Genomic DNA, 13,344 nt, shown 5'->3' with positions numbered 1-13,344 from the left:
TATACTCAATACACACTGTGACAATGAGCATCAGTTGGGTGAAGAAAATTAAGTGCAGAGGTCATATATGAAATCGAACCCAAACATAGTTTATTCAGAGATCAGACTTCTGACAATTACCTAGACCACTGCCAAAAACCAGAAATAAGCAAGAAAAGCATCTTTCAGCCTAGCCACCTGTCATAAAGCCCCTGATAATATTCCAAGGAGAAGGCTTTAGGTTTTCTTTTAAAACCTCTAAGTCATTTTATTTCAAACACAGTTCTAATATATTTATAAGATGTGGTCTCCCAGTCTATCGAAGAAAAAGTAAGTAAGAAAGCAGGGAGGAGAAGCCAAAAACTACAATGCTGTGTTTGGGTCAACACCAAGAAGTACCTGCTAATTGCTCTGTCATCTCTCTTTCCGACTGGCTATCAAAAGCCCAACAACTGTCAGAAAGGTATGTGAGAAATAATCTATGTTAAAATAAATTGAGAATGCCACTGTACAAGTGACAGTTCCTATGAAGGCAGAATCATCCAGGCTAACTTAAATTGTGTTCAGCACATTCTGCTTCAAAATCCATTTTAACAAGACCTCTGTGAAGAAAAAAGATGGCTTAAATGAAGTCTCCATACATAGGCAAAGAGGTGCAAAGATTTCACTGCAAGGATGTTATCTGTATCACTATTCAAAATAGCAAAAAATTGGGAGTACCAACATTTTTAAAAAGCAGAGTTAAATATTTCCACAAACTACTGTTCAGCCATTTTAAAATGTTGTTAATTCAATATTTATTAATGTGGAAAGATATTAATGGCATAGACAAAAAGGTAGGCCATAAAACTTGATTACAGTATAATACGTTTTTGGGAAAAGGTATCCATATTTGTAAAAAAAAAAAAAAGTAACTGGAGAACTGGAGAGATATTCATCAAGGTCTTAAGAGCAGATTTCTTTAGGATATAGGATTTTAAGTGATAGTTTTTTTCTGTATTTTCTGCTTTTTACTAGTGAATACATATTATCCTGATCATTAAGAAATGTTATTTTTTAAAACAACTAGGGAGTGTCTGGGTGGCTCAGTCCATTGAGCATCTGGCTCTTGATTTTGGCTCAGGTCATGATCTCACGGTTTGTGAGATCCAGCCCTGTGTCAGGCTCTGGGAAAGAGCCTGCTTCGGATTCTCTCTCTCTCTCTGCCCCTCTCCCACTCACACTCTCCTTCTTTCTCAAAAAATAAACTTAATAAAAATAAAAAATAAAACAACTGGAATGATTTAAAAATTGCCCTAAGTACCAATTTAAATAACATCCTCTAAAAATATCCTAGACACAAACTAAGGTTTTAATCTGATGGCATCTCAACCAAAGAATATAACAGGGCCAGGGGTGCTGGGCTCAGACACTTAAACATCCGACTCTTGATTTTGGCTCAGGTCATGATCTCACAGTTCTGACAGCACAGAGCCTCCTTGGGATATTCTGTCTCTCTCTCTCTCTCTCTCTCAAAAAAAAAAAAAAAGAATAGGGTCAGTCTTTCTCAAAATTATTAAGTAGGTAAAAACTCCTCTCCCTCTATGTGTTTATCTTCTTCTTGTAGTGCCCATCCCCAGTAGACCAGAGTTCTTCTGCAGTTTTCCCTTATCTAGAAAAATCCATGATCTGCAAAGGATCTGAATTATATTATATCATGAAGGAGAAGGTTACGAAACATAAGCATTTTACTAGGGAATCAAAGACTTAAGCCAAAGAAATAGGCACAATTAGGTACCTGGGGGGAATTATAGGAGGACAAAAGAATCTTCTAGTTATTTCTAAACTTCCCTTATACAGGTTGACACCCATCTTGCTTGGCTGTGATGCCAAGGCCTAAAAGAAAACTATCCCACTGCTCTGTTAAGGTTCCAGCCTTACACAGCCAGAGATTTTCATCATTTCAGTATATAAAAAGCATGGCTAACATTAGGAAAAAACCTCCACCAAATGAAAGTGCCAGTAGAGGGCTAGAAAATATAATCTTGTTTCAGGACAGTTTCTCTGAGTAGCTAAAAAGAATCTTTAGACATTATTCTTCCCTAACCTCTAACTCCCCAAAACATTGTTCTTTCTGTTCCAAAAGACTTCTATTCCAACAAGAATCACAAACAATACTCCATAGTCACCACATGATCGCATCAATAGCAGGTGCCAAAACTACATGCTTGTCAGGCAGCCATGTGTCACCAAAACCTGAATGGGTCAGGGCTTAACACTACCACCCTAACATAAACCAACCTCACCTATTTCCTCAGCCCAGCCCTGATTTTGCAATGCAACATTCTGCTACTACTGGAGATTTCCCCATGATCAGCCCACATGGATCAAGAGGAAAATATCCTTTTTCTATTCAGTGCTTCATTTACTTTATTTACCTTGGAACTAGTGTAAACATGGGTTCTAGTTCTTTCATAATTCTACTTTTTAAAGTAGTATAGCCTGGTGAAACCAGTTTATTCAAGAACTTAAAACTGTTAGCTATGTATACAAAACTATAAATTCTATTAAAGCAGTAGTAAAAAATCAAGTAATAATTGCAGCTTTTTATGAGGTCACCTTGGAAAATGATTCTTTATTACTTTCAGTGTTAAAAAAAAAGTCCAGTCTATTTATGAAAGAACCAAAAAGTTTGATATTCACTTGTTTCACTAAAAACCATGCTTATCTGACAGTTTACGTATTTACAGCCACAAATAAGGACAAAAGTCTAGAGAACACATAATCTATAATAAGTAAACCAGGTGTCCATAAATTACATCACAAAGAGTTTTTGTCCTCTTATAATTTCCCCTAGGTATTGCACGTGAGGTTTTAAGGAAGAAGAGTCTTTTGCTAAATGCGAAATTTAAAAAAATTTCAGGGTGCACCTGGATGGCTCAGTCAGTTAGGTGTCCAACTCTTGATTTCGGCTCAGGTCATGATCTCATGGTTGGTGAATTCAGGCCTCGAGCTGACAGTGCTGCAGAGCCTGCTTGGGATTTTCTCTCTTTCTCTCCCTCTCTCTGCCCCTCTGGCAGGGTGCTCACACTCTCACTCTCTGCCTCAAAATAAATAAATAAACTTTAAAAAATTTTTCAGGAAAAGAGTTGACATGGATAAATATTTCAAAACTACTTTAAATGTCATGGTAGTACTTTCACTTAATGTGACCTAAATGTTAACTATATCAATAAACTAGAATAATCCATCACTAGAAACTAACCTGTTAACCTACAGAATTCATTACACAAATCAAAGTGAAAAAAATGATCAAGTGATAAAATTAAAGTTTCATTTTAATTTATTTATTTATTTTTTTTTCCCAACGTTTATTTATTTTTGGGACAGAGAGAGACAGAGCATGAACGGGGGAGGGGTAGAGAGAGAGGGAGACACAGAATCGGAAACAGGCTCCAGGCTCTGAGCCATCAGCCCAGAGCCTGACGCGGGGCTTGAACTCACGGACCGCGAGATTGTGACCTGGCTGAAGTCGGACGCTTAACCGACTGCGCCACCCAGGCGCCCCAAGTTTCATTTTAATTTAAATGAAGGAGTTTTTCATTTAAGATACATCTGAAGGCTTCAAAGGTGCAAAAATGTAGGAAACAAGATGAATGACCATCTTCTATGTCTAGTTTGCGGATCCTCAACACAGCTGTGTTAGAAGATGGCTTTATGGCACAAAAACAGACACTCAGATCAATGGAACAGAATAGAGAACCCAGAAATGGACCCACAAACATATGGCCAACTCATCTTTGACAAAGCAGGAAAGAATATTCAATGGAATAAAAACAGTCTCTTCAGCAAGTGGTGCTGGGAAAACTGGGCAGCGACATGCAGAAGAATGAATCTGGACTACTTTCTTACACCATATGCAAAAATAAACTCAAAATGGATGAAAGACATAAATGTAAGACAGGAAGCCATCAAAACCCTCGAGAAGAAAGCAGGCAAAAACCTCTTTGATCTTGGCCGCAGTAACTTCTTACTCAACACGTCTCCAGAGGCAAGGGAAACAAAAGCAAAAATGAACTATTGAGACCTCATCAAAATAAAAAGCTTCTGCACAGCGAAGGAAACAATCAGCAAAACCAAAAGGCAACCGACAGGATGGGAGATGTTTGCAAATGACATATCAGATAAAGTGTTAGTATCCAAAATCTATAAAGAACTTATTAAACTCAATACCCCCAAAACAAATAATCCAGTGAAGAAATGCGCAAGAGACATGAATAGGCACTTCTCCAAAGACGACATCCAGAGGGCCAACCGACACATGAAAAAATGCTCAACATCACCAGGGAAATACAAATCAAAACCACAATGAGATACCACCTCACCCCTGTCAGAATGACTAACATTAACAACTCAGGCAACAACAGATGTTGGCGAGTTTGCAGAGAAAGAGGATCTCTTTTGCACTGCTGGCGGGCATGCAAGCTGGTGCAGCCACTCTGGAGAACCGTATGGAGGTTCCTCAAAAAATTAAAAATAGAACTACCCTATGATCCAGCAACTGCACTATTAGGTATTTATCCAAAGGATACAGGTATGCTGTTTCGAAGGGACACATGCACCCCAATGTTTATAGTAGCCCTATCAACAATAGCCAAAGTATGGAAAAAGCCCAAATGTGCATCGATGGATGAATAAAGAAGATGTGGTATGCATACACACATACACACATACACACACACACACACACACACACACACACACGGGTATTACTCGGCAATCATAAAGAATGAAACCTTGCCATTTGCAACTACATGGATGGAACTAGAGGGTATTATGCTAAGCGGAGTTAGTCAGAGAAAGACTAAATATCATATGACTGCATTCATATGAGGACTTTAAGACAGAACAGATGAACACAAGGAAGGGAAGCAAAAATGATATAAAAACAGGGAGGGAGGCAAAACCTAAGAGACTCTTAAATATGGAGAACAGAGGGCTACTGGAGGGGTTGTGGGAGGGAGGGATGGGCTAAATGGGTAAGGGGCATTAAGGAATCTACTCCTGAAATCATTGTGGCACTATATGCTAACTAACTTGGATGTAAATTAAAAAAAATAAAAGAAATTAAAAAAATAAAAGATGGCTTTAACCTGGTGGTTCATGTGAAACTACCTGATTCCTCTATCATAGCACTACAGAACACCTTTGTAACAGAAGAGTTTACAAAGATTTAGTATATCCTCCCACGTAAAGTCATCATGCTAATTAACCCAGATGACTGCTGAAAGGCGTTACTTTTACACAAAGTTTTACTTTAACTCACTGCAATCTAAAAATTACAAACTACATGGGGCGCCTGGGTGGATTAGTTGATTAAGTCCTCAGGTTATAACCTCGAGGTTCCTGAGTTCAAGCCCGGAGTTGGACTCCGTGCTGGAGGTGCAGAGCCTGCTCTCTCTCGCGCGCACGCTCTCTCTCTCTTCAAAATAAATAAACTTAAAAAATAAATAAGTAAAATACAAATTACAAAGGACAACCAAACATGGGAATTTTCACTATGCATAACAGAAAGAAGTAATCAACAAGACCAGCAGAATTTTGAATACTTGGAAGAGCAGTTTAACAAAATACCCTCACACAGCCTAAAATAATCTGAAGTCAGAATCACAATTCAATGAGCCATGCACTTTTAATCCTTTACACCTGGAATACAGTGGCTGATTAATCCATCCTGGGGGAAATCTTACATAATTACAGTCTCTGAAACACTCAATATGCTGATTAAAGAAACAGCAGTCTCTAAAACATTCTTAAGAATTAATGCATGTAACAAACTCACTTTCCAAAACAATTGGATTTTTAAACTCTGCTTAAGAAAGCAGAGTTGTAAGACATCTAAAAAGACACTGAGAAGCACCTGGCTGACTTAGTCAGAAGAGCATGCGACTCTTGATCCCAGGTTTGTGAGTTTGAGCCCCACATTGGGTGTAGAGATTACCAAAAAAAATAAACTTAAAAAACAAAATAAAAAAAGAATTGGACATGTAAACAAGATAAAAAAATAAATAAAAAGACACCGATTTGTGGAAGTGAGAAACACCCTTAAGAACTAATATAACATATTGGAAATTTTAGTACACTTTTTTATAATATTCCTCTCAAGAATTTGGCAAAACCAACATTCTTCTTGAAATTTTATAAAAACTAAGACAAAAAAAATAGGGCAGCCAAAAATGAAAAAAAAATATAGTTGAACAAACTATTTTCCTATCTTTTCCAATACTATTACACATCCATTAGGCAAATTACATCTCTGACAAGTTTCATTGTTTTTGACAGAATTAACCTGTCAATTTTATCAACCAACTTAGTGGGAGAAAATTTTTCATTCATTTGTGCTGTTGTGTGAGTGCACTGGCTGTGTTAGCACGCCCTACATCCAACCTGGCTAACACCACAGAGGGTTTCCAATGAAGGTTTTTGGGATTATCCACTTATCTAACCATAACTCTCTCGAGTCCAGAAATCATAGTGTCATCTATCCAACCAACCTTCATCAGAAAAATAACAGAAAATTAACAAAAGATTAACAGTAAGCCAAAATTTTTCTGAGAAATAGTAAAAGTTCTACTAAAATTAAATGTTTGACTCTTGCAAGAGTTAGAAAATACTCTACATAAATCTAAAAATCATTTTGCTCACTGTGCATTTTGATTTTGACTAAATATAGCACTTTTTTTTTAAAAAAAAAAGTTTGTTTATTTTGAGAGAGAGAAAGCATCCCTCTGCACTCACAGTGGAGAGCCCAATGTAGGGCTCAAACTCACCAACAGTGAGATCATGACCTGAGCTGAAATCAAGAGTCAACACTTAAGCAACGGAGGCACCTTTAAAAATAGCAAATTCTTGTTTGATTTGCAAAACCAAACAAGGTCTTCATTTTCTGCTATGAGAGGTAAGTGTAATTTTTAAAAGCTGCTTTTAGTTGGCAGTAAGAAAATAATCCATTGGGAATGCAAACTGGTTCAGCCACTGTGGAAAACACTATGGGGAAAACAGTATGGAACTTCCTCAAAAAATTAAAAATAGAGGGGCGCCTGGGTGGCGCAGTCGGTTAAACGTCCGACTTCAGCCAGGTCACGATCTTGCGGTCCGTGAGTTCGAGCCCCGCATCAGGCTCTGGGCTGATGGCTCAGAGCCTGGAGCCTGTTTCCAATTCTGTGTCTCCCTCTCTCTCTGCCTCTCCCCCGTTCATGCTCTGTCTCTCTCTGTCCCAAAAATAAATAAACGTTGAAAAAAAAATAAAAATAAAAACTTAAAAAAAAAAAAATTAAAAATAGAACTACCACACAATCCAGTAATCACATTACTGGGTATTTACTCCAAAAATACAAAAACACTAATTTGAAAGGATATATGCACACCTATGTTTACTGCAACATTATTTACAATAGTCAAATTATGTAAGTAGCATGGATAGATGAATGAATAAAGAATATGTGGTATGTATATAGTTATTATTCAGCCATAAAAACGAACGAAATCTTGCCATTTGCAAACATAGATGGAGCTAGAGAGTATAATGCTAGGAGAAATAAGTCAGATTGAGAAAGAGAAATACCATGTGATTTCACTCATATGGAATTTAAGAATCAAAACAAAAGGGAAAAAAGAGACAAACCAAGAAACAGACTCTTAACTATAGGGAACTGATGCTTACTAGAGCAGAGGTGGATGGGGGGGTGAAATAGGTGATGGGATTTCACTATATCGTGCTATATTTGACTGTATTGAATATTGTATTGTATGTTAATTACATTGGAATTAAAATAAAAAACTTAAGAAAAAATAGAAAAGAACCTATGCTAGTTTTCTCATCTTTGAATGCACTGTGGCAGAATCCTTTGCATTTTCTTCCATTCTATCAGCAACCCAGACAACAGACACTACTAAACAAGTACATTTATGGGGCGCCTGGGTGGCGCAGTCGGTTAAGCGTCCGACTTCAGCCAGGTCATGATCTCGCGGTCCGGGAGTTCGAGCCCCGCGTCGGGCTCTGGGCTGATGGCTCAGAGTCTGGAGCCTGTTTCCGATTCTGTGTCTCCCTCTCTCTCTCTGCCCCTCCCCCGTTCATGCTCTGTCTCTCTCTATCCCAAAAATAAATAAATGTTGAAAAAACAAAATTAAAAAAAAAAACAAGTACATTTATTTGAAAATAATTGCCCTAGTCTGGGGCACCTGGGTGGCTCAGTTGGTTAAGCGTGGGACTTCAGCTCAGGTCATGATCTAGTAATTTGTGGGTCGAGCCCCAAACTGGGCTCTGCGCTGACAGTGCGGAGCTTGCCTGCTTGGGATTCTCACTCTCCCCTCTGTTCCCCTCCCCAGCTCGCACTTTTTCTCTTAAAAAAAAAAAAGAAAAGAAAAGAAAAGAAAAAAAATTGCCCTGGTCTCTGTGAAACATCATGTAGATTAAAAAATAAATTAAAAACAAGGTGTGTAGTTTCCCTTGCTACTAAGAGCCGACAACCTAAAAGTGCTCTTAAAAAAGAGATATGACTGGGGCTGCTGGGTGGCTGAGTTGGTAAGCTTGGGTCATGATTTTACCATTCTTTGGTTGGGGCCCCAAGTTGGGCTCCACACCAACAGTTCAGAGCCTGCTCTGGACTCTCTCTCCCTCTCTCTCTGCCCCTCCCCAGCTTGCACACACTCTCTCTCAAAAATAAACATTAAAATGGGGCGCTGGGTGGCTCAGTCGGTTAAGCGTCCGACTTCGGCTCAGGTCATGATCTCATGGTTCGTGGGTTCGAGCCCCACATCAGGTTCTCTGCTCACAGCTCAGAGCCTGGAGCCTGCTTCAAATTCTGTGTCTCCCTCTCTCTCTCTGCTCCTCCCCTGATCATGCTCGGTCTCTCTCTCCTTCAAAAATAAATAAAAAGATTTTAAAAAAATTAAAAAATAAAATAAACATTAAAAAAAATATATGGTTGATAACAAAGACTAGGGACATCTGGGTTTCAATGTTAGTGCTAACAGTCTCTCAATCAAAATTTCGTTAGTCTCCTCAGAACTCTCTTTTCAACTAGGGCCTGACTTTTGGGCTTCCTTGTTCTTCTCTGCATTGTCTAATTTTAGCAAGAATCCTGTCAGCTGGGTTAAGCCAGAAACCCCCCCCCCCTTTACTCTTGATGTAGTAATTTTCCATCCATTGACTCCCCCGCCCCCACTCTGCTCCCTGGCTATAAACGTCTGCTTTTCCTTGATGTATTCAGACTTGAGTCCAGTTCTATACCGAGGTCTGTTTTCCTCTATTGCAATAGTTTTTCTGAATGTTTTTATTGCATTAACTATTGTCCAGCTCTGGGTTTTCTGATATCATACTAAATTTTTTTTAAGTGTTTATTTTTGAGAGACAGAGAGAGAGAGAGAGAGAGAGAGAAAACGAACACGCCAGCACATGAATGGGGAGGGGCAGAGAGAGAGAGGGGGACAGAGGATCCCAAGCAGGCTCTGTGCTAACGAGAGAGAGCCAGACTAACTCGGGGCTCAAACTCATAAACCGTGAAATCATGACCTGAGCTGAAGCCCGATGCTTAACAAACTGAACCACCCAGGTGCCCTGCTAAGTATTCTTAAGTTGCTTAACCTTTCCGGGTTTCAGTAAACTTAAGGGAGACGGGAGTAGAATGATCTCCAGGGACCCTTGCCAGGTCTAAAATTCTCATGAAGAAATCTGGTAGAGGAAAAAATGTTACAGAAAAATTAAGTGATTTGGAATTGCTGGAGGTCATGAAGCTGTGAGGCCAGGATGTCATCCAGGTCTCCTGATTTCCAGCACAGTGTTCATTTAACAAAACCAGCTGCCACTACCTTAATGCTACAACCAAAAGCCTAACGAATCCAGTGAAATGCCAAGGCACCTAGTGTGCCACTTCAGCCCAAAGTGCCTCCTTCATGTCATAATCTGTTGTCCAGTTTCCTTCAATTTCTAAACAGCATTACATTTGTTTCCTAAAATAAATCATTTTTCCTTTCTGGGAGTACAACTGATATTACTTTTGACAATAAAACTGGTATAAAACATAATTAATCTTGAATTTATAGGACAGCAAAAAATTAAAAGATTCTTTCTCCTACCAATATTTCCTTTTTATTTTTAAAAGTCCCATTCAGTCTGGCTTGGGGTGCCTGGGTGCCTCAGTCGGTTAAGCATCCAACTTGAGCTCAGGTCATGATCTCACAGTTTGTGAGTTTGAGCCCCGCATCGGGCTCTGTGCTGACAGCTCAGAGCCTGGAACCTGCTTTGGATTCTGTGTCTCCACCTCTCTCTGCCCCTCCCATGCTCATGCCCTGTCTCTCAATAATAAACGTTAAAAAAAATTTTTTTAAATAAATAAAAATAAAAAAATCTTTAAGAAACAAATGAGCAAGGTATAAAAGACACAAACCTTTAAAAAAAAACACTCTCTTAACTATAGGGAACTGGTGGTTACCAGAGGTAGGTGGGAGGGGACGGGTGAAACAGGTAAAGGGGATTAAGATTATACCTATAGTGATGAGCACTGAGTAGAGAATTGTTGAATCATTGTATTGTACATCTGAAACTAATATAACACTATGTCAAACTGGAATTAAAATTTGAAAAAGCATTAAAAGTCCAATGAACACTGTTTGCATGCCATAGCACAATCTCAAATATCCATCCTTTTACTTGTAAATACACAGCCACATTAAAAAAAAAAAAAAAAACAAACTTCTGCTGCTGCCTGGAATTTTTTTAACACCACACTAAATAAGGCCACATCCTCGTTGGTATCTTTCTATGCTTTTCCCTGAGAGATAAAGAATACCTTAAAGTCAAGCAGTCGTTAGAACACATACAAACACAACCATCTTTTCACTCCAATTTCATCATCCTCTAACAAATTTAAATTTTGCCAGTAAGTCTTTCAAAATGTTACATTTTCTGTGAAACCCAAGAAACGAAATGCTACATTACCTAGGCGTAGCAGTCAGTAGTTTTAATACTTCAAGCATTTCAATTTCCTGTTCACTAGCACATTATGACATCATTGCCTTCCAGTATTTGGGCTCATTAAATAATTCTGCTTCTATTTTGTTCCCTTGACTCCAAAGCATATACTGCAAACGTTCCATTGTTCCTATTCACTATTTCAGTGAAGAAGCTAAAAATAATTTTATATTTGCACATTTCTTTGCTAGATAAATACACTTTCTCTTACTGCAACTGAACGTCAATCTCTCACCAAAAGGCAAGATTTGGACAAGATCAAATAGCAAAAGCAAGGCCCAATGGGAAGCGGGGGAGGAGTCAATACACCACCCAAACACGACGGATTCTAGGGCTTCCACAGATAAACAAAGAAGTGGATTTTCCCACGCCGCCGCCTGCTTCAAACAACCCGAGGCATTTGCGTGGAAGCCCACCGAGTTCATTACCTTGAAGACGCAGTCCAAGTGCTGAATTTTTCTAAAGCCTCCCATAATGGGTGTACATCCAGAAAGTCAATGGAGGCAGAAATGAATGAGGAACTGAGTGGGGTTGACCTTCGATTCCTTCCTCCCACTCCACCAAAGAACCTAAACACCTACCACCCCAACATACCAACACGTAGCTCCTCGACTGCTCAAAACACAATTTTCAGGGCAGGAGAAATAGGGACTGTGGGGGATGGGCTTCACGTGGGACAAGTGCTAGAGCAGGAATGGTATCAAGATCAGATGGGCCGAGGGCGCTTAAGGCAGCACGGAGGCGGGCTGAGGGAAGTGGGCGCCGGCTGAGCGCGACCGCACGAACCGCGGGGGGGAGCGGATTCAGGCCCCTTCCTCACCTGGCAGCCTTTCTTGTGATGAAAGCCAACCACCACGATGTGCAGTACAGGCCCCCGGGGGGCGCCATCGCCTCCCCGCCCGGACTTCTCCATGGGCGGCCGCCGCGGGCCCGCAAGACGACGACTTCAACCGCCAAGGGCGGCGGGCCAGGCGACCCCGCGGTCCCGAGGAGGACGGCGAGCGGCGGACTTCAGGTGTCAGCAGGGGCGCCGCATGAGGGCCGCACAGTGGCCCGGAGGAGGCCGAAGCTCCTGCAGCTGCGCGCCGCCCCCAGGGCCGGGGCCGCGCTTCCCTCATCCGCTTCCGCTGCTTCCGGGCTGTCACCTGACGCGGCCGCCGCCGCCGGCGAGGCAGGGCGGGGCAGGACCCTGAGGGAACCTGACGGGGCGGGGCCTGGTGCGGGGTGGGAGGGCCCGAGGTTGGGGGCGGGGCTTGCGGGGTTATCCGGCTCTTCTATCCCCTACTGCTTGCGTTTGATCTTAACGCACTTTCTCCTCCTTTGCCCTCTCTTCTTCTCCTTAAAGTCTCCGCCCTTTCCCTCTTTCCTTGGCTTTCCTTCTTTTTTACTATCTTTTTTTGTTTTCTTTCCATTATCCAATTCCTTCGTTCATTTCCTTCCCGTCTCTGGGATAACAGGGAGGCATATTAGTGGGACTCTATACCTGTGCATTTTACCTTTAAATTACTTGCTCACCCAGGGTTTTTCTTTTGTTTCGTTATATATTTTTTTCCTCTTTATTATGTATGGGAGTTTGGAAGCCTTTTAAAGCCTGAAGTAAGAGATCCTCGACAATAAAGGAAGTTTATAGGGAGACCTGTAAATGATTATTCCAGTACCGATATTTTAAAAAATACATAGTATTTTCATTCTTTTTCTGAGTTTAGTACTCTGGTCAGTACAAAATACATATCATCTATTGTCACCAGGATTCTTAATTTCCTTACTGACTGTATTGTACTACTTCAATTTTATTTTTAAAAACTAAAGGATAGGTAGGGGACTACTTCAAATAGAATTTGAGATTACTGCAATAATTGGCTGTGAAGTTTATCATTATTCGTGCATATCCCTTAGTTTAGACAACGTTGGCAGTTGATATTTTACACTCCTGACCTTGTAATTTAAGAACTTGCATTCTAATTGAAGTAAAGCTGAGAAAAACAGTAGGCTTCCTGTAATTAAGTTATTTTTCTATGATTCAGTACAAGTGTTTTATTTTAAAAAAATTTTTTTTAATGTTTTTTATTTATTTTTGAGACAGAGAGAGACAGAGCATGAACGGGGGAGGAGCAGAGAGAGAGGGAGACACAGAACCGGAAGCAGGCTCCAGGCTCTGAGCCGTCAGTCCAGAGCCTGACGCGGGGCTCGAACTCACGGACCGCGAGATCGTTACCTGAGCCGAAGTCGGCCGCTTAACCGACTGAGCCACCCAGGCGCCCCTCAGTACGAGTGTTTTAATGCTAATAAAAATACTATAGAGGGGCGCTTGGGTGGCTCAGTCTGTTGAGCGTCCGGCTTCGGCTCAGGTCATG

General features: G+C 40.5%; 1 protein-coding gene across 2 annotated transcripts in view; it reads right to left on the bottom strand.

Annotated features, from left to right (window-relative positions):
* The window catches only part of AVL9 (AVL9 cell migration associated), a 71,338-nt gene extending 59,246 nt beyond the window's left edge, over nt 1-12,092 (bottom strand). For both annotated transcript variants that reach the window (XR_006964967.1, XM_047095105.1), the window contains exon 1: nt 11,811-12,092. Coding sequence is in view for 1 of the 2 variants with exons in the window: in XM_047095105.1 (XP_046951061.1) it covers nt 11,811-11,903 (93 nt within the window). In the remaining variant the exon portion in view is untranslated. The remainder of the gene's footprint in view (nt 1-11,810) is intronic.
* Nucleotides 12,093-13,344: the final 1,252 nt, after the last annotated feature.

This window comes from Lynx rufus, unplaced genomic scaffold, assembly GCF_022079265.1.
Source record: "Lynx rufus isolate CCGP_SWC_20201006 ecotype Redwood Valley unplaced genomic scaffold, mLynRuf1.p SCAF_4, whole genome shotgun sequence".
Lineage (NCBI taxonomy): Eukaryota > Metazoa > Chordata > Mammalia > Carnivora > Felidae > Lynx > Lynx rufus.
Note: the sequence above shows the minus strand (reverse complement) of the source record. Positions and strands in the feature narration are given on the sequence as shown.